The 21,458-nt window shown below is 38.9% G+C and overlaps 1 protein-coding gene across 3 annotated transcripts in view; it reads right to left on the reverse strand.

Moving 5' to 3' along the window:
* Positions 1 to 21,458, reverse strand: part of PHTF2 (putative homeodomain transcription factor 2) — a 163,849-nt gene that overhangs the window by 121,915 nt on the left and 20,476 nt on the right. For 2 of the 3 annotated variants that reach the window (XM_025380417.1, XM_025380418.1), the window contains exon 2: positions 1,009 to 1,088. In XM_025380417.1, the coding sequence (XP_025236202.1) occupies positions 1,009 to 1,053 (45 nt within the window). In that variant the 5' untranslated portion in view covers positions 1,054 to 1,088. Of the gene's footprint in view, positions 1 to 1,008; positions 1,165 to 21,458 lie in introns of those variants that run through there. The other variant, XM_025380416.1, reaches the window with a different exon arrangement.

Here is a 21,458-nt window from a genome sequence, read left to right on the forward strand (position 1 = left end):
CAAGATCAGCCTGACCAACATGGCGAAACCCTGTTTCTACTAAAAATACAAAAATTAGCCAGGCGTGGTAGCACATGTCTGTAATCCCAGCTACTTGGGAGGCTGAGGCAAGAGATCACTTGAACCCAGGAGGCAGAGGTTGCAGTGAGCTGAGATCACGCCACTGCACTCCAGCCTGAGTAAGAGAGAGAGAGAGAGACTCCATCTCAAAAAAAAAAAAAAAAGTGTGTTTTTTCTACCATATAAGAAAAGCTTTAAATGTATCATTATATTTTGTTAATAGACACCTGAAGAATAAGGTACCAAAATGTTTTAAAATGTGAAAACAAATATAATTCACTATGTACACAAAAGATCTAAGGTATTACACGAAACAATGTAAATTTTAAAGAATATAAACAACACTCATTAGGAGTAAACAGTTTACTGTATTGTCAAAAATGCCTATATTCTTTTGGACTTTATAAAGAAAAACATTACATCGGTAAAGCTTATTTTGAAATATATAAGATGATACAGCTATTTAAAGTAGGTATGACAATCCTAAAACATCAAAATAAACACTTCAATATTTCAGTTTGTAAAATAGAGTCCCCAAAACTTTATTTTACTGAAGAATTCAGCTACTGAATTGTAACTCACAAGAAACAAATTAAAAACTGTTGATATGTAATATATAACTGTTGTTACATAATAGCTCTGCTAATCTTTCTCTTAGAAAATTAAAGAAAAATGTTAATGCTTGTATAAAATGCTCATTTTATCCACTCCTGGAGATTTGCATTATATTATAATTAATCTAGCTACTTTGCTATTGTAGAGTAAAAAGTAGAGAAAAAATATTTTTCAGCATCATCTTTCCAATTTATTTAGAAGTAAAATAAGTACAAGGAAAATAAAAATAATCTTCCTTTTCCACTCAAAATCCTAACATCTATAGCATGAAATAAACATATATTTTTGAAATTAAAACATTTAGAAAGCTAAAAGTTTTGACTATCAACTTACCTTCTTTTGATACCAGACTATAGCATCTGTGACTTTGGACGCCATTTATTCCACTGAAATCACACATTAGTCATTTTAGGCTGTGCAAGAGAGAAAAACATACAAATGACTTTGTTTCCACCTTCCAAAAGGAGACAGAACAGCATGCAGACATAGCACTCTGGTTACTTGCAGAGCAAGGGGTGTATGACGAGACTTATATTACACCCTTCCTCATTACTATTTTAGCAACAGGTTCTCTTAAGTAAACAAAAATCAGTTGCCACAATAAAAGAAAGTTCTATTTACATGAATAAATAACACTTGTTTTCTTACAAAATAGGTTGAATTGTCTCTTTTAAAAAATATTTTAAATAAATTTCAGAATTTCCTAGGTTATACCAGAAATTGTACATCTACAAATCCACACACAAGAAACCAATTAATTCAATCAGTAATGTAGTTTTTTTCTAAAAACCAGTGTCAGTTACTGTTGCTGAAGGATGGCTTAATAGAGATGACAGAATTTATAATGACATTTAATTTTCCCTGATACTCAGTAAACACAAAACTGAATTAAAATAACCCAAGAAGCCAAAAAGTATTTATGTTAAATACTAAGCCAATATTAGAGTTAATACACAGGAATAATTAACACTAAAGACTTCCCAGATATCACTGTTTGCTAACTGTCATTTAAGTAATTATGACAATCCTCAAAGATCAAAATAAACACTTTAATATTTCAGTTTATAAAACATAGTCCCTAAGTTTATTTTATTGAAAAAATTAAGCTACTGAATTGTAACTTACAAGAAACAGATTAAAACAGTTGATATGTTATATAACTGCAAATCTCTTTTGAAAATAATTAAACTAAGACAAATAGCAAAAACCATTTCATAAGCATCTTTTCTGTATTTGTCTAAAACAGGATTGGTACTAAACTTAATGATTCTTTAACCCTAGACGTTATTTGAGACTGATTCCCATCAACTCCAGAATACTATTTTAGTCATAAGATGACACTGGCATAGAGGGTACTTCTAGTCTAGTGTTAAGGATTAGCCTAGAACAGGTTCAAAAGCAGTTATTGGCCCCAGAACTCATTACAAACCAGGATCATCCAAGGCCACACAGGATGATCTCAGGAAAATCCTGGGGGTAAAGCACCCTGCTGAGCCAATCCTAGTACATACAAATCTCCAACTGTAGAAACACTACTACTAGTTTGCCTCAGTAAACAAAGTACCAGAGGTTTTATACATCACTCTTGGGAGGATGCATGTTTTTTGAGCATATTAAGATTCAGATACAATAAAAATTATCAGCAAGTTCAGATGTTTAGATGATAAACCTCTAAAATTTAAAGCAGAATTTATTTAATGCCTGTATTTTTGACAGTGTTATAAACCAAATTATTTTATAACCTTTCCTAAGATATTAGTGACTCTAACTGATCAAATTCAAGCAAACTATGTTTTGAATTTCCTGACAAACAGCCTAATATAATGGAAAGAAAAGAAGGATATAGTCAAAAGACCTGAATTCAAATATTAGCTCCACTATCTATTACGTAAAATTGAAGAAGTCACTGAATTTCTTTCAACCTGTTTCTTTCACTTATAAACTAGAAATAACTGTACCTCCCCATCCCTTATAGGATCTTTGTGACCAATAAATATACATAAGATGCCTGCCACAGTCCAGGACATACAGTAGGTTTTCAATTATAATTATTTTTATCATCAATTTTCATATAAAAAATTCCCCAATCTGGGAACTAGAAAGTATTTATATTTCCTTTTTTAAACATAGCAGTTTAAAGAGAAATACATGCAACCAGTTTTTGTTCACACTGAAAATAAAAACAGCCACCCAATTATCATAAGGTTACAATGTCAATTCTCAATTACATACACATGGATTATTTACAGATTTCAAAGTTCACCTCCACTAATTTCTCAGTCAGGTGTGGCTATCTTTATTTCTCTCACGAGGGTTTTTTGAGGAAGCTTTCCCTTACAACTTAAAATTTCCCATTTTTGTTTTTCTGTCCTGGAAGCCTTTGAGTATGATTTATTAACTTTAACCACATTGTATCCCAGAGGTTTTCCCCACTGATTTTGCTAGGGGACTATTCAATAGACATTACACCCTCATTATATTTGTTTGTCATGACAACTGTAAATGCTTTCCAGATTGGTTATAACCTGTCCCCCCAAGCAAAGTATGAAAAATGGTACAAAAATATAAGAATATCAACTTTTCACTTACCCTCTTTTCACTTTACCCAATCTTTATTGACAAATATTCCAGATTATCTAACAAAATAAAGATCCTCTTTCCTAACCCCCTAACAATGTAAATAATATACATTTCATATACAAAATGTGAAAGGATTTTGTCAGTATATTAAACATATCAGATATTTAATATATTTAGGGAATATTTAAACATTCACATATAAATAACAGTTTTTTTAAAAAAAGAAAAAGCTCAAATGAAAGTGAGAAAAATACTGCCTGCCTCACAAGAAAATAATCGCAAAGACTTTATATATATATATTTGGTTTACCTAGCTACACTTAGATAAATACCAAAAATCTAAGCATTCTAGTTATATAAAGCGTTCTAAATATTTTAAACTATATTTATTTGGGTCTATAGAAATAAAAATTCAGCGAATTTTCTTTTTTAAAAAAAAAAAAAAAAACACCTTTCTTCAGTAATGGTGATTTTCTGTGCAAACTTGTTTAATAGTTTTTCCATTGTGTCAACAACCTTTCAGTCAAACTGAATGGCTCATACCTATTTTTAAAACAGGTTTTATAGCATGCTGAGATAGATTTCTGAACTGGATATCTGACAAAGCACACTCAAAGATACCCAAATTACACGTGGGTATAAACAACATGTATTAATAAGTCAAGTTATTTCATGAATAATGAAGATTATTTCTAAAGCCTTTCCAACTTCTTCGATTCTATGATAGTACAGGAATACAGTTTTATAGTCTCTACCATCATGATAGCTCAGATTTAATGTTAAATTATCATATTAAAGTTTATTTACAGAAAAAAAGCAAAAAAACTTACTGGGGACCTTTACTAGAGGATCTTAATCTTTTTTGATCAACTGATCTGATATAAGCATGGGTATTATGATGCATAATACTTATTTATTTAGAAATAATCCAATCCTAAAACCATAGGGCTAACTGCAGGCATAACATTGGGCAGTTAACTCTAAGCTAATACTATCCTTGACACAGATTTAATTATCACATCTTAACAAAATATCTGAAATTCTTCTTTATTTTTAGCTTTTTTTTTTATTATACTTTAAGTTTTGGGGTACATGTGCAGAACGTGCAGGGTTGTTACACAAGTATACATGTGCGATGGTGGTTTGCTGCACCCATCAACCCGTCATCTACACTGGGTATTTCTCCTAATGCTATCCCTTCCTGAGCCCCCCACCCCGACAGGCCCTGGGGTGTGATGTTCCCCTCCCTGTCTCCATGTGTTCTCATTGTTCGACTCCCACTTATATGAGTGAGAATACGCTGTGAATGATGGTTTCCAGCATCACCCATGTCCCTGCAAAGGACATGAACTCACCCTTTTTTATGGCTGCATAGTATTTTGTTTATCCAGTCTATCATCGATGGGCATTTGGGTTGGTTCCAAGTCCTTGCTATTGTGAACAGTGCCACAATAAACATATGTGTGTATGTGTCTTTATTTACTGTATTGATTTCCACACAAAATGCCAAAGACCAGGGTGGTGGGAAAAGATGAGTACAGAACAGATGGTATGTTAAGTCTGCCTCTACGGAATCTCAATCAAATACAGCTGAACAACATGGGGGGTAAGCTGCGCTGGTCCGCTTATATGTGGATTTTTTTCAATAAAAGTTATACCAAGTGTGCCTGCTACTCCTGCCTCCCCTTTTACCTCTTCTGCCTCTGCTATCCAGGAAGGCAAAACCAACCGCTCCACTTCTTCAACCTATTCAATGTGAAGATGACAAGGATGAAGACCTTTATCATGATCCACTTCCACTTAAGGAATAGTAAATATATTTTCTCTTCTTCTTCTTTTTTTTTTTTTCCCAGATGGAGTTTTCACTCTTGTTGCCCAGGCTGGAGTGCAATGGTGTGATCTCGATATGATCTTGGCTCACTGCAACCTCTGCCTCCCAGGTTCAAGCGATTCTCCTGCTAGCTGGGATTACTGGCATGCGCCACTACATCCAGCTAATTTCGTATTTTTAGTAGAGACAGGGTTGCTCCATGTTGGTCAGGTTGTTCTCGAACTTCTGACCTCATGTGATCCTCCCATCTCGGCCACCCAAAGTGCTGGGATTACAGGTGTGAGCCACTGTGCCCGGCCTATTTTCCCTTCTTTACAATTTAATAACACTTTTTCTCTAGCTTACTTTATTGTAATTATACAGTACATAAACCTATAACATATAAAATATGTATTATCTGTTTATGTTATTAGTAAGAGTTCCTGTCAACAGTAGACTATTAGTAGTTAAGTTTTGGGGTATTCAAAAGTTATAGCCAAATTTTCCACAGCACAGGGGTCAGTACCCCAACCCTCAATTGTTCAAGGGTCAGCTGTATAATAATGCCCATGAGTATTCTTTGCACAAATATGGTCTCCCACATTGTCAGATTTTTAACCAATCCCTATGTTACAAAAATTGTATCAAATACTATATAATGTTACAATGTACATCTCTCATTATCTGAAACAAATTTCTCCGTTCTGGCATGACTCTAACTAGGCTCAGAAAACAATGTTATTTCCACCTCTGACACTTTGCGTGTGTTATTATTATTCCTATTCCATCCATTTCTCCACTCATACATCCTTCTAAATCAGCTCAAATCCTACTCCTCCAAGATGAAGCTTTCTTTTTTTTTCTTTTGTTTTGTTTTTTTTGAGATGGAGTTTTGCTCTCATTGCCCAGGCTGGAATGCAATGGTGTGATCTCGGCTCAATGCAAGCTCCACCTCCCGGGTTCAAGCAATTCTCCTGTCTCAGCCTCCTCAGTAGCTAGGATTACAGGTGCCCACCACCATGCCAGGCTAATTTTTGGTATTTTTAATAGAGACTGGGTTTCACCATGTTGGCCAGTCTGGTCTCGAACTCCTGACCTCATGTGATCCGCCCGCCTCAGCCTCCAAAACTACTGGAATTACAGGCATAAGTCACCACACTCGGCCAGCTTTCATTTGGACTAAAAAATGCTGAAGCTTAATGTCTCTCTTCTAGCACCAATATATGCTCAAAAATCTGTAATTTAAATAGAAATGTAAAGCAATATGTGACCACACAGGTCACTTGGTCATATGTAAATACTCCTAAAGAAAAAATGTGGCATCAGTCTTTCTTTGTCTCTAAGTACTCAGTACACTGTAATATATGGTAAAGGAAGTACAGCAGACAAAAAGTAATGACTAAGCATCAAGAGGACTGGGTTCTAGATCCAAGTTCTGATACTAAGAGCTGTGTGCTCTTGAATAAGTACTGAGTTCTCTGGACCTCAGTTTTTTCCAAGTGCCATCTAGCCAAATATTCCACAACTCAACAAAGGTTAAATAACAATTGTGTGAAAAGAAAGAGTTCAGAGCAGTCTGAGCCATGTGAGGTATGCAAGCACAGACATGTGAGTATAGGACTTCAGTCAAGTCCCTATACCCAAGCCTGGGGGACAACTGTTTAAAGTCATTCCTTCCTGACTAGCTGCCTCACTCATTTATCTTCATGTTTCTGGAATTTGTGATACAAAGTACAATGTATAGCAAATCAATAGTTTATGTTATTTTAACATAAATTCTCAGTAAACAACTCAGGAACTGCTTCTTCTTTCCCTTTAAAGGAAAAAAAAATCTTTTTTTTTTTTTTTTTTTTTTTTTTTGAGACAAAGTCTCACTCAGTTGCCCAGGCTAGAGTGCATGGCACGATCAGGGCTCACGGCAGCTTCGAATTCCCAGCTCAAGTGATCCTTCTGCCTCAGCCCCAAAACTAGCTGGGACTACAGGCATGTACCACGATGCCTGGCTAATTTTTTTGAATTTTAGTAGACATGAGGTCTCACTATGTTGCCCAGGCTGGAAAAATCCACTTTGAACTGCTGCTAATCAGAGAGTATATTCAGAGCAACTCAAATCTGTGCTCCCAGTTGCAATCCTCAAGCTTGATTCAAATAAACCCTCTACTTATATTAATTTTGTTTCAGCTTCTTCCTCTCAAGTTACCAATTCCAATAATGTACAGAAGTTCCTCTGAATTCTTACTAACACACCCAAAAAACATTAATATTACTTCTTTTTTTTTTTTTTTGAGACGGAGTCTCGCTCTGTCGCCCAGGCTGGAGTGCAGTGGCCGGATCTCGGCTCACTACAAGCTCCGGCTCCCAGGTTTACGCCATTCTCCTGCCTCAGCCTCCCAAGTAGCTGGGACTACAGGCGCCCGCCACCTCGCCCGGCTTATTTTTTTTGTATTTTTAGTACAGACGGGGTTTCACCGTGTTAGCCAGGATGGTCTCGATCTCCTGACCTCATGATCCGCCCGTCTCGGCCTCCCAAAGTGATGGGATTACAGGCTTGAGCCACCGCGCCCGGCCAATATTACTTCTTAAATAAGTGTTACATATATGGAATTTAACATAGTAGAAACTGTTAGACTAAATAAAAAACATCTATTTATTTTGTTTTTAGAGACAGGGTCTCGCTGTCACCCAGACTGAAGTGCAGTGGCTTGATCATAGCTCACTGTAACATCAAACTCCTGGGCTCAAGCGACTGTCCTGCCTTAGCCTCCCGAGTAGCTAAAGTTGCATGCCACCAAACTGGGCTATTTTAAAAATTTTTTGTAGAGAGAGATGGAGTCTCACTGTGCTGCCCAGGCTGGTCTTGAACTGCTGTCCTCAGCAGTCTTCTTAACTCAGCCTCCAAAAGTGCTGGGATTACAGGTATGAGCCACCACGCTGGGCCCTAAAGAGCTTTTAATTTGTTAAAAGTAGTTTATATAATCTCTTCAGGCCCTCATATTATTATTCCATTCCAACAACCTTGTATCATTCTCTGCTGCTTATAAAATAAAATCCACAAGTACTGTATTTAGACTCTCTACAATCTGACCTTAATTGTCCAACATTATTGCTCATGATCTTCTCATACAACTTGTTTCAACCATCCCATCCTTTCAACATTTTCTACCTCTGTGCCAAAATTAACACTTCTTTTTCTAAAACAAGGAAGATTGTGACAAGACCTCCAAAATTTCACTTTCTCCATATGTTTCTCCCAAATTCTTCCATTCAATATTTCTCATCCTGTTCTGTGTTCCCCTTACAGTAGCATCCCCTTTATCCAAGGCTTTGCTTTCCACATTTCAGTTACTGCAGTCACTCCAGTACAGTAAAATAAGTTATTTGGAGACAGAGAGAGACCAAATTCACATAACTTTTCATTAGAGTATACTGTTATAACTGTTCTATTTTATTATTTGTTATTATCTATCTCTTACTTACAGCAGTCCCCAACCTTTTTTAGCACCAGGGACTGGTTTTGTAGAAGACAATTTTTCCATGGCCAGGGTGGGGAGATGGTTTTGGGATGATTCAAAAGCATTACATTTATTGTATACTTTATTTCTATTATTATTACATAATAATATATAATGAAATAATTCTTCAACCCACCATAACGTAGAAATCAGTGGGAGTCTTGAGCTTCTTTTCCTGCAACTAGATGGTCCCATCTGGGGATGATGGGAGACAGTGACACCCAAAGTGTGTTATGTCCAGTCTATTCCATAATCTCACTTTGGTTGCTGTCAACTATACTACAGAAAACCCTACTTCACAAAGATAGGATGATAGAAATGGAAACAGACTTTTCAGTGTTTTTGTGGCAAGGATAGTCCGCCTTGACTTTAATCCAGAATGTATGGAGATTTGAAGTTGTCTCAAACATACTTTTAAGGCCACCATCATTTGCGACCTTAATCAGTTGATCCTCTTCTAGCACGGACAAAGTCGATACAGTTGGCTTATTCACAAACAGGTTGCAGATCCATTACTTTCCAGTTCGGGGGTCTTTTCTGGTTGGGAAGTAATGCTCAAACTCTTTTGAAAGCTGAGATAGGTGATAATGCACCAGCTGGGAGAAAGAAGGTCCTGGCTCAGTCTCTCTCAAAATCTCTGCTAATGTTTGAAACATGTCAAAAAATCCCTCAATGTTTACTCATCACCCCCATAATTCCAGTATGGCTTTGAATGTAGCCACTTTATCTACTGACTTGAACACATTTGTCGTTCTCCCCTGAAGTCACAAGCTGAGTTCTTTGAGCAGGTTGAATACGTCACACAAATTAAGCAAGTTTTGTGATCCATTCTGTGTCACTGAAATGTGCTGCCAGTGATAACAATTTTTCTAAAAATAAAAATAAAAAGCTAGGCACGGTGGCTCACGCCTGTGGTCTCAGCACTCTGGGAGGCCGAGGCGGGCAGATCACGAGGTCAGGAGATTGAGACCATCCTGGCCAACAGGGTGAAACCCTGTCTCTACTAAAAATACAAAAAATTGACTGCGCATGGTGGCGGGTGCCTGTACTCCCAGCTAATCGGGAGGCTGAGGCAGGAGAATGGCATGAACCCGGGAGGCAGAGCTTGCAGTGAGCCAAGATCGCGCCACTGCACTCCAGCCTGGGGGACAGAGCAAGACACTGTCTCAAAAAAAAAAAAAAAAAATCTCTGGAGAGACCTTGTAACTCAAAACCTCTGGCCACTGATCTACCTTTAGAAAGCCATCTTACTTCTGTGGATAAGAGAAGCTGTGTGTGCTCTGCATCCATTTCCTCACAGAGCTGCACAAACAGACATAAACTAAAGGCATGTACTTTAATGTGGTTGATAATTTTAATCACATCCTGAAAATGTTGGTTAAGTTTGGGTGACATTTTGTGCCTAGCCAGCATTTCTCTATGAATGACACAGTGCGTAGACATGCATGCAGAAGCAACCTCTTTGACCCAAGTAGTGAAACCAGAAAGCTGTCCAGTCATGGCAGCCGCTCTGTTCATGTATACACCAACACAAAATCACCAAATCAGTTCTACAGCTGTGGTACTGGTTGGCAACAAAAGGGCACATAACATATCCTCATGCACATCCTCCTGAGAAGTATATGACACAAAAACAAGCACTACAGCCTTGTTGTCAACATCAGTAGACTTGTCAACCTGGATTGCACACCATGGTGACTCATTAATCCTAACAATTGTGCCTCAATATCCTCTATTTCATCAAATCATCTAGTTATGGTAATAGCTGAAAAAGGAACATGTGCCACCTTCTGAACTGCAGCCTCTCCTAAAAGTTCATAACAAATGTCCTTAACAGCAAGCAGGCAGGATCAACTCTTCACCAATAGTAAACGGCTTCTTAGCTTTAGCAATACTGTTAGCCACTAAGAATAATGCTCTCAGTGCAGACACATTTGATGAAGTGGTGGCCTTCCATAATTGCTTCTGTTCTTCAGGTTCACGTTTTTTTCTTCTGAAAAACTCCAAAGCCTTGTCTTTTAATGCAGGATAAGTGGTCTCCATGTGACAACGCAGTTTTGAAGGTTTCATGGCTTTGTTGGATAGCTAGTCACCACATATACAAAGCAGGCCTGGAGAATGTGAATCACCTGTTGCAATGAACCCATAATTTAAGTGGGACTCTTGGTATTCTTTTAAATGCAGCTTTCTTTTTGTTGGCAGTCTTACAGTCTTCTGCTGTCTCATCATTGGGTCTTCCCCCTTTACAAAGAAGCTCTCTAGTAATGTTTTGTTATTTACTCATTTTGGCTAAGGTTAGCTTGTGGGCTTAACCAAATCTGTGACTGAGTTAAGTGCAGTGTGAGAAAGACGTGTGGATGGACAAGGTAAGTAAAATAATAGCTGGGCCATGCATGGACTAAAATTAAGTGTTGGATTCTGACTTAAAGCCTGTCACCAGATACAGCTGTAAAAATGAAGCACTCAACTCACTGATAGGGTTTTGATATGAGTCTGCAAGCAATTTATTTATTGTGGTCTCTGTGCAGTCAAACCTCTCTGCTAATGTTAATCTGTATTTGCAGCTGCTCCCCAGTGCTAGCTAGCATCACTGCCTCAACTCCACCTCACACAATCAGGCATTAGATTCTCATAAGGAGCATGCAACCTAGATCCCTCACATACAGTTGAGAACAGGGTTCGCACTCTTATGAGAATCTAATACCGCTGCTGAGCTGACAGGAGGCAGAGCTCAGATGGCAATGCAAGTGACTGGGGGCAGCTGTAAATACAGATGCAGCTTCGCTCACTTGCCCACCACTCACCTCCTGTTGTGCAGCCCACAGTTCCTGCCAGGTTGCAGACCAACTGGTTGGGGACCCTGTCTTACTGTCCCTAATTTATAAAATAAACTTTATCATAAGTATGTATATGCAGGAAAAAACATAGCAAATATAGGTTCGGTACTATCTGTGGCTTCAGGTTTCCATTGGGGATCCTGGAATATAACCCTCACAGATAAGGGGGACTGCTATATACTTAATATATTGTTTTATATAGACTTTAGTGTACTTTTCTGTTTGTGCCCCTACCTCCCACCCATACGTTCTTTGAGAGTAGTCCAATGTCTTTATTATCTCTGATTTTTCCTAAAACTTTTCGCCTATATTAAACACAAATATTTACAAATCAAATTAAAAAGTTGCCAACCAAAGTACCACCACAGACTAATTAATTTAAGGGCTAGAATTGAAAACTCTACCTGTCCAACTCCTGTACTCCCCCAACACGCACATAAACAAACATACTTTTTCATAACATTAAAGGGTACAAAGATATCATGAAGTATAATAAATATGGTTGGTTTATTTACTGATCTGTCACTCAGTCACCAATATGTAAGATTTAAAAGGTTTTATATATTGCAAATCTAAAAGGTCCAATGAAAGTAAGTTAAAGTCTAGTCTAACACCATTCCTAAATGCTAAAGTTAAATATAACTCAGCTGCCTTCTCCACAAACAAAACAAGACATTTTTAGACCTTGAAAACTGGGAACAAAGTTGCTCTGCCCTTAAAAGGGTAATAAATGCTAAGGTTCAAATCACATCTTTCATATTGATACAAAAGCTAAACAAAAAGAATGCAATCTCCTACTAGTTTCAGGGCTCCTACTTTGTAATCATGTGACCTATAAATTATTACAAGTTATAGGAACAATTTTAATTCTTCATCTGGAATGAGGATAATATTTCATGGAAATGTTTGGAAGAATAAACACCACACGTTTTATGGTCAAAGTTGTAATTTTAAACGAAATGCAAAATAAGGTCTAATAAACAGCTATACATTTTCTATTATACCTGTCATAAAATGAGTATCTGTAATTTTTATTTTCCTTAATGGAACCAATGCATAGTCTGTGTACTTTGGGCTAGAAGATGATACATAATCTAAGAAGAAAAACTACAGGCAAGTAACGTCTCTCTAAACCTGTACTAATAAAAGTGTTTTGTGCTATTACAAAATCTAAGTGAATTTCTATATCTATAATCTCTTTGTTAGGAGACAGGGTCTCACTCTGCCACCTAGGCTGGAGTTCAATGGTGAAATCATAGTTCACTGTAGCCTCAAACTCCTGGGCTCAAGAGTTCCTCCACCTCAGTCTCTCGAGTAGCTGGGACTAAAGGTGGACAGCATCACGCCTGCCTAATATTTTTTATTTTTTTGCTTTTTGTGAGGCCGGGTCTCACTTTGTTGTCCAGGCTGGTCTCAAACTCCTGACTTCAAGCAATCCTCCTGCCTTGGCACCCCAAAGTGCTAGGATTATAGGCATGAGTCACCACGACCAGCCTAGAGTTACAATTTTTTTTTTTTTTTGAGACGGAGTCTTACCCTGTCACCCAGGCAGGTGTGCAGTGGTGCAATCTCGGCTCACTGTAACTGCTGCCTCCTGGGTTCAAGCAATTCTTGTGCCTCAGACTCCCAAGTAGCTGGGATTACAGGTGCATGCCACCACACCCAGCTAATTTTTGTATTTTTAGCAGATAGTACCAAACATACATGTTGCTATCTTTTTCCTACATAAATTTTGTATTTTGAATTTTTAGGGTTTCACCATGTTGGCCAAGCTGGTCTTGAACTCTTGACCTCAAGTGATCTGCCCGCCTCGGCCTCCCAAAGTGTTGGGATTACAGGCGTGAGCCACTGTACATGGCCTGGAGTTATAATCTTGATACTAACCACAAAGCCCTCTGCAGAATTTCCTGATGGGTACGACGAAACCACCTGATATGTCTTTTAAAGCAACTTTTTAAATTTCAGGGTTTCTTAACTTCAGTATTACTATTACCAACCAAAGTACAACCACAGATGAATTAATTTACTCTACCATTCCTTGAGCATTATTTGGGTTTTTTGTTATTTTGTTAAGTACTTAAATGTCCTTTAAATAGCTAATTATAACGTACTGGCTTTTTCTTTTATTTGACTGCTGTGCTGCTTAGAAAAATCAGTAATGAAATATGACCCATTTAAATGGTTTAACTTCCTCATTTACTCAGAGGAAAGTTTTACCACCAACCTATCAGGCTCAATTAAAACATGGACATGTTATTACTCGTTTTCAGTAGAAACATTCTAAATTAGTGTTCCAGGTACTCTTTATCAAAATAATAATGGATTAAATGATATCTAAATGGCTTAAAGAGTTAACTAAATGGCTTAAAGAGTTAACAGACCTTAAAAATGACTTAGAGATTAAAATTTGCTAACAATACCTCATCATCAAAAATACTACTGAGGCTGGGCTCGGTGGCTCGCACCTGTAATCCCAGCAATTTTGGAGGTTGAGTCGGGCGGATCATGAGGTCAGGAGTTCAAGACCAGCCTGGTCAATATGGTGAAACCCTGTCTCTACTAAAAGTACAAAAAGTAGCCGGGCATGGTGGCACATGCCTGTAATCCCAGCTATTCGAGAGGCTGAGGCAGGAGAATTGCTTGAACCTGGGAAGCAGAAGTTGCAGTGAACCAAGATCACACCATTGCACTCCAGCTCTGGGTGACAGAGCAAGACTCTGTCTTGAATTTAAAAAAAAAAAAAAATGCAATTGAATAAAATTTGAACATTGCTTTAGAGATGTTTCAGCCACTATCTAATCATTTAAAAAAATATTTACTGAACATTTACTAACACTACACAGTAATCGACCCTGAGGATACAACAGTGTACAACAAACAAGATGGCTGCCCTGATGAAACCTGCATTGCACAGAGAAGATACAAAATGATCAAGACTTGTGTTGAGGAAGTGCCCTAAACAAACAGGGAGATGATTGGGACTGGATGGGATACTTTTGGAAAGGATGGCTAACAAGGTCCCCTCTCAATACTCTGAATTGAGATCTGAAGGATAACAGCCAGCTATGCTAAGAATTAAGAAAAGGACATTTCAGGCAGCAGAAAGAGCAAACACAAAGACCTTGGGACACAAATGGCAGTGGTTCAAGATAAAGTCTGAGAAGGAGATAGGAGGCATCAGGTAATAGATGCCATAGCAAGTAATTTTGTTATAAATAAAACAGAAAGTAATTGAAGTGATCCCAGCAGAGCAGTGACCATCCAATTTCCAAAAGACCATTCTTATTGTGGCACAGAGAATGAACAGGACTGCAAGGCTCAGAGTGGAAGTTGTGAGGCTAGTTAACAAAGTATGATCACAGTTCCACGCAAAAGAAGAGGATATAGTGGGCTCAGAGGCAAGCAGTATAGATGGACTAGAGGTAGTTTTGAGTCATATGTATGGGTAAAATCAACAAAATCTAGGAATAGACTGGGATGGGGCAGGTTGAGGGAGGGATTAAGAAGAAAAGAATCTAGGTTTTTGGCTTAAACCATTTTCTGAGACAGAAAAAAACAATGGTTATGAAAGGAAACACAAAAATTTAGTTTGTGGCCTGTTAAGTTAACCATAGCTACAAAACATAAAAATAAAGAAGTCAAAGAAGAAATAAACTAAACAGAGGAGTAAGAGTTTATTTATTTATTTATTTATTTATTTTTGAGACAGGGTCTCACTCTGTTACCCAAGCTAAAGTGCAGTGGAGCAATCATGGCTCACTGCAACCTGAACCTCACCAACTCAAACGATCCTCCTGCCTCAGTCTCCCAAGTAGTCAAGACTACAGGTGCACACCACCATGCCCGGCTAATTTTTTTTTTTTTTTTTCCGCACTATGTTGCCCTGGGCTCAAGCAATCCTCCCACCTCAGCCTCACAAAGTGCAGGGATTACAGGCATGATGAACCATCATTCCCACTTGAGATTTTTTTTTAAGATGCAGAATCATAAAGAGTATGATTTCATTTTACCAAATAAACAGACACAGTGGGCCGAGGCTGCACCACTGCATTCCAGCCTGGGTGACAAAGCAAGATTCCATCTCAAAAAGAATAAGTAAATAAAAATAAAATGAAAATAAAATATTAATTTAATTTTCCATGAATTCTAAGAAAAGAAAATGAAAACTGGAAGAACTCACGAACTTCAGGTGTCTTGCCACAAGAGTTATTTAGGTCTTAAAACATCCTCCTAACATTTAGAAAAAAGTTTCCTTAGCTTATAGAGCCATCAAAACAAAAGAAAAAAGTGACAAAAATCATTCTTTAATAAATCCACAGTGATTTTAACTTTTATCTACAATGTTCAACTTTACATTGTATCCATAGCTTCCTGCTATGAAAGCAGACATAATTAACATGCTTATACTTCTCCAAAGATCTCACATTTAGATTTTATTCCACAGCCACCTTTCTCAAAGTTGTTCCATTTTCTTCTGTATTTAAATGGATTTGATGATCACCCTTGATTATTTTAAGATGGCTTTGCCATACCTGAAGTCATTACTATTTAATTTTGTTTCATTTGAGGTTGACTTGATTTAATCATCAAAGAGTATTTTTCAAGAAAGGACTGCTATATTCTGTGCTCTTACATGTTAGAGAACATCTTCATTGCTTCCTGTGTATTTGATTAACCACTTGGTTGGCATGGCAGAGACTGCTAATTGACACCCATTATTCCATCATCCTCTTTGAAAATTGTGCTGGCACACTGCTGCCCAAAATAAAGACCTTTCCTAACCTTTCTTGCAGTTAGATGTGGCCAAGACTAAGTTCTGCTCCAAACACCACCCAAAAGTGTTGGGTAGTACTTGTAGTTGGGAAAAGCCCTTTTGTTCTTTCTCCCCTCCCTTTTCCTGATCTTTTCAATGTTATTTTAATGATGACAGCTCCAGTAGCCACCATGGACAGTGACACTGAGACTAGAAACCAGGTGTGTTCATAGATAGGGAAGATCCTGGGTTGCCTTGGGTGAAGCCACCATACTAGTTCTAGACTGACTATTTCTATACTTCTTCTCCCAAGATTATAAATCATTGTAGTTTAAGCCACTGTTATTAGCAGCCAAAACAAATCTATCTGATCCTGTTGGGTATAATACTTCTGGTTCACAAATTCCTACCGTCAAAACTTTGTAAACATTTTTCCATTGTCTTCTGGAATTGACAATAACTGAGAAGTTAAAATTCAGCCACCTTGAATTTTTTTCTCTTTGTATAGGTCATGTTTTTCTCTTTCTGGCCAGGATAACAAAATAATTCTCTCCTTATTTCTGAAGTTAAAAACTACTAGGATATGGTCAATTTTAATCATTTCATATTTTTTTCCTAGCATTTAGTGTGCCTGTCAATCTGCAAATACACATTTCATTTCAAAAGCTTTTGTCTGGATTTTATTTCTGAATACTTTTTCTCTTCCATTTGTTGAAGTCTCTATTTTAGGGATATCAGCTATTCTTACCTAGTCTTTTCAGAGTTACTTCTTTCCTTTATTTTTCTCCTATATTTGTAGAGTTGTCATCCTATATTTTTTTAAATCACATTTAATACAGAAACTGCTATCCTCAGCTCCTATTTACTCTGATATCTAAGATTCTGCATGGCAACCCCTAACACCTTTCTCATCTTAGTTGGGTCCATTTTTATTTTTGTGTACACATGTTTATGCATACACACACAAACTTCAGTTTGAGAATTAGGAACTACTCTTAATCTACTTTTCTATAATCCAACGACACAGAAAAGGAAGAGTTAAAATTGGACTGAGCACAGGCATGGCTGAGGTGTCCTTAAATGTCCTGTATCAAGACTGATCTCCCTAGTGAGGGATCTAGCCTACCTTCATGGGCTTTGGCTCTTGCCCTTAACTCTGAGTACCATTCAAAATGTCAATGCTTGCTGCCTCTGCTGAGGCTCAGCACTGGTATGTAGGGTCTTCTCAAGGATTTTTCCTTGACTTTTTGCTTCCTACTCACCTCCTAGGTCTACTTCTCTAAAAGTATGAATGAGATATCGCAATATTTTGTAGGCTTCCTCTTTCCTTAGTCTTGTTTCTGGGATACGGGGCTGGGATTAGAAGACTTGTCATATGCAACTAGTATCTTCTCATTCTTTCTTTACCTTCCACTTTTGAAGTATTTGGTATAAGGCTACAGATACCCCTTTTTTGTCTGCTTCTTTCCATTTCTGCCCTCTTTCTTCAACCCACCATCTACTCTTTCCTTCTTTAAATTGGTTTTATGAAGAAAAATTATGTGACCCCACTTAATTTTTACTCAGAAATCTCTAATTATTATTATTATTGTTGTTGTTGTTGTTGTTATTTAGAGACAGAGGCTCGCTCTGTCACCCAGGCTGGAATGCAGTGGCACAATTTTGGCTCACTGCAACCTCGAACTCCTGGGCTCTCAAGTGTTCCTCCTTTCTTAGCCTCTCAAGTAGTTAGGACTACAGGTGTGTGCCAGCCACTATACTCGGCTAACTTTTTTTTTTGTGGAGTCTTGCTATGTTGTCCAGGCTGGTCTCAAACTCCTGGCCCCAAGCAATCTTCCCACCTTGGCCTCCCAAAGTGTTAGGATTAAAGAAGTAAGCCACTGTGCTTGCCATTTTACTTCTTTTAACATTTATTTTTAAAGTACTCAACTCAATTCTTTACATTACTGACTCAATTAAAAAGTTAAATTTATTTGGAAGGCCGAGGCGGGCAGATCACGAGGTCAGGAGTTCAAGACCAGCCTGGCCAACATGGTGAAACATCTCTACTAAAAATACAAAAATTAGCCTGGCATTGTGGCGCACACCTGTAATCCCAGCTTCTCAGAAGGCTGAGGCAGGAGAATTGCTTGAACTCAGGAGGTGGAGGTCGCAGTGAGCCGAGATTGCACCACGGCACTCCAGCCTAGAAGTAAAATTTAAATATTCTAAGATAAGATTCTAAACTAACAACAGCTGCACTTTTACTTCTGCTATTTCTAACAGAAGGAAGTAAAGGGAGGATACCCAGTTTCAATTCTTTTTATAAACTCAAGATACTAAGCAAAAAATGTAAGAGCATAAACTAAGCTCTTCTGTGAATTTGTTACAACTACCTCCAAGAAAAAAAAAACAAAACACAGGATGTATTTTCCCTCCTCAAATCTACTCATCTTTTACTATCTGTTCAATTTTCCAACAAAGAACCCTAGAATCTTTCTTGTTTCCTCCCCTTTCCCACCTCCCACCACTATAAATTCTATACCTGGCACACAGAAACCACTCAATAATTATAAAGGAATAAATTAATATAACCTATTTGTCATACCTCCAAACTTCTCTCATATGATCCCTCTCTAGCCCCACTACCATACACCTGGTACAAGCTGATATCTAATACCATGACTACACTAACAATCTATTATTGTTGCTTTACTTTCACTTCTTATCTTTTTAAATTACTGACCTCATCACTTAAAAATCTCTAGTCTCCCACTGCCGAAGAAAAGAATTTAATCAACACTGTATTCAAAACCCTTCTTTTACAATTTGACCATAGATTTATTATTTCTCCAGTCAGTAGCATCTATCATCTCTACTTTGTTCCACACAGTTTCAATTACCCGCCCTCCCCAACCTCCCATCCATATACATATCTTACATTCTAGCTACACAGGTTCACAAATATACCATATACTTTCATGCCTGCCTTCTACTCCAGGTAATATTCCTTGTCTAAAATAACTTTCTCCTTGTTCTGATCTATTTGAAAAGTTACCTAAATTCCTTCTAAGGAAATCAAACTGTGAGAACATACAAGCCATGGTGTTCAAATAACTCGACTACTTAGAGTAATTTAAGATTCAGGCCAGGCGCAGTGGTTCACATCTGTAATCCCAGCACTTTGGGAGGCCAAGATGGGCGGATCACGAGGTCAAGAGATCGAGACCATCCTGGCCAACATGGTGAAACCCCATCTCTACTAAAAATACAAAAATTAGCCAGGCATGGTGATGCGCGCCTGTAGTCCCAGCTACTCGGGAAGCTGAAGCAGAAGAATCCCTTGAACCCGGGAGGCAGAGGTTGCAGTGAGCCAAGATCACGCTACTGCACTCCAGCCTGAGACAGAGCAAGACTCCATCTCAAAAAAAAAAGGGTAATTTGAGATTTAAATATTTTTAATTTCAGAGGGTGACATCAATAAGATGACTGACTAGAGATACCCAGCACGCATCCCCCCATAAGAAAGAACCTAGGCATCAAATAAACAGCTAAGATTCAGTTTGAGTGTCAATGGGAGAGTACTGGGGTGCAGCAAGCAACTGGAGATGCAGGTGTGGAGACTGGAAGTCTATGAGGGCAGCATGGAAATACCTGGCCACTGCAGCCCTGTCTCCCCAACCCAATTGGATCTGCCCAGAGCCAGGAGGGACTTCCCATTTCAGGGAAAAGGTAAGCAGAAGATCCCTACCAGCCCCCACTGCCACTGCAAACACCTACAATCCTTACTACAGGAGAAGCCCACAGTCCTTGCAAGCCTCCAGCCCAGTTTGGAGAGCTGCCAGGAATTCATGCAGCTGCACTGCCCCAGATTAGGAGCACAAGGTGCACACTCCCCTCCCCCATCCATCTACTCCCTGGGAGAAAAGTTGCTGCAGCATGGTGCCATCTTGAGACCAGAGCCACCTCTGGAGCTCACCCTGCTCTGGAGGTTAGTAGCCACTGAATTTCTCTAGCACTGGAGCTCCATCTTCATTCCACCAAACCCACATGGGTGGCTGAACACCACAACCCCAACTATGCAGAGCCAGGGCCCAGGATCGGCTGTGACTCCAGTCCTGCACAGCAGGGAAATCAACCTCCCTTACCCTCCGCTCCCCAACACTCTGCCGCCACTGCCACACTTCCAGTCAGAGGAACAGTCTGGCAGTCCCACCCAAGGCAAACCTGCCCTTGAGCCAGAGAAAACTGCTACATGCCCTCCAAGTGGGAGCACACCCCCTAAGTTTCTCAGCAGCTGATACATCCCTTGGGCTGGCAGAGAGGCTACACATCTGTACTCAGGTCCTGAGAAACAGCCCTACAGCACTCCCCCACTGCAGATATGCCCTTAGCTCTCCACCTGCAATCAAGGTCTAAGAAACAGTCCTGTCCCTGGGCACAGCAGGTTGCCCCTGGTGGGCATACTCTCAGTCCATCCAAGCAGCCAGGAGCCCACGACTGTACCTGAGAAACAGCCCTGTGGATCACCTCTGGCAAACATGTCACCTGAGCCCTATGGAGGGCTCACTTCTGAGCCACAACCCTGAGCCAGCCAAGCAGCCTTGTACCCACAATGCCAAACCTGAAAAAGTTGTGTGAACCACCCCTAGTAGACAGATTGATTCCCAGGCTGGGCAGCCCTGTGCCTGCTCCTGGACCTATGAAACAGTTCCATGTGGGGCATCTCCCATGCCAGTCAAGAAGTTGTGAAGCCATGTCAAGGGCCTGAGAAATAGCTCTGAGGGCCGTCTATGGTGGACACACTCCTGAGTTCCCTGAGCAGCCTTGTACCCATTTCCCAAACCTGAGAAACAGCCCCACGGGCCATCTACAGCAGATATATCCACAGGCCAGCCAAGCAGAAGAGAAGGGAAAGTTAAGGAAACATATTTAACGAAATAACAGCTGCAAATTTCCCAAATCTTGGGTCCGAGACAGACATCTAGGTCCAGGAAGCTCACTGAACCTCAAATAGATGCAACCCAAATAGGTCCTCTCCAAGGCAAAATATATTCAAATTGTCAAAAGTCAAACACAAAGAAATTCTAAAAGTAGCAAGAGAAAAGCATCAAGTCACGTATAAGGGAATTCCCATTAGACTAATAACAGATTTCTTATAGAACCCTTACAGGCCAGCACAGAATTAGATGATATATTCAAAATATTGAAAAGAAAAAAACTGCCATCCAAGAATATTATATCCAGCAAAGCTATCTCTCAGAAATGAAGGAGAAATAAAATCTTTTATAGACAGGCAAAAACTCTGTAAA

The sequence above is a fragment of the Theropithecus gelada genome, chromosome 3, assembly GCF_003255815.1.
Source record: "Theropithecus gelada isolate Dixy chromosome 3, Tgel_1.0, whole genome shotgun sequence".
Taxonomy (NCBI): Eukaryota; Metazoa; Chordata; class Mammalia; order Primates; family Cercopithecidae; genus Theropithecus; species Theropithecus gelada.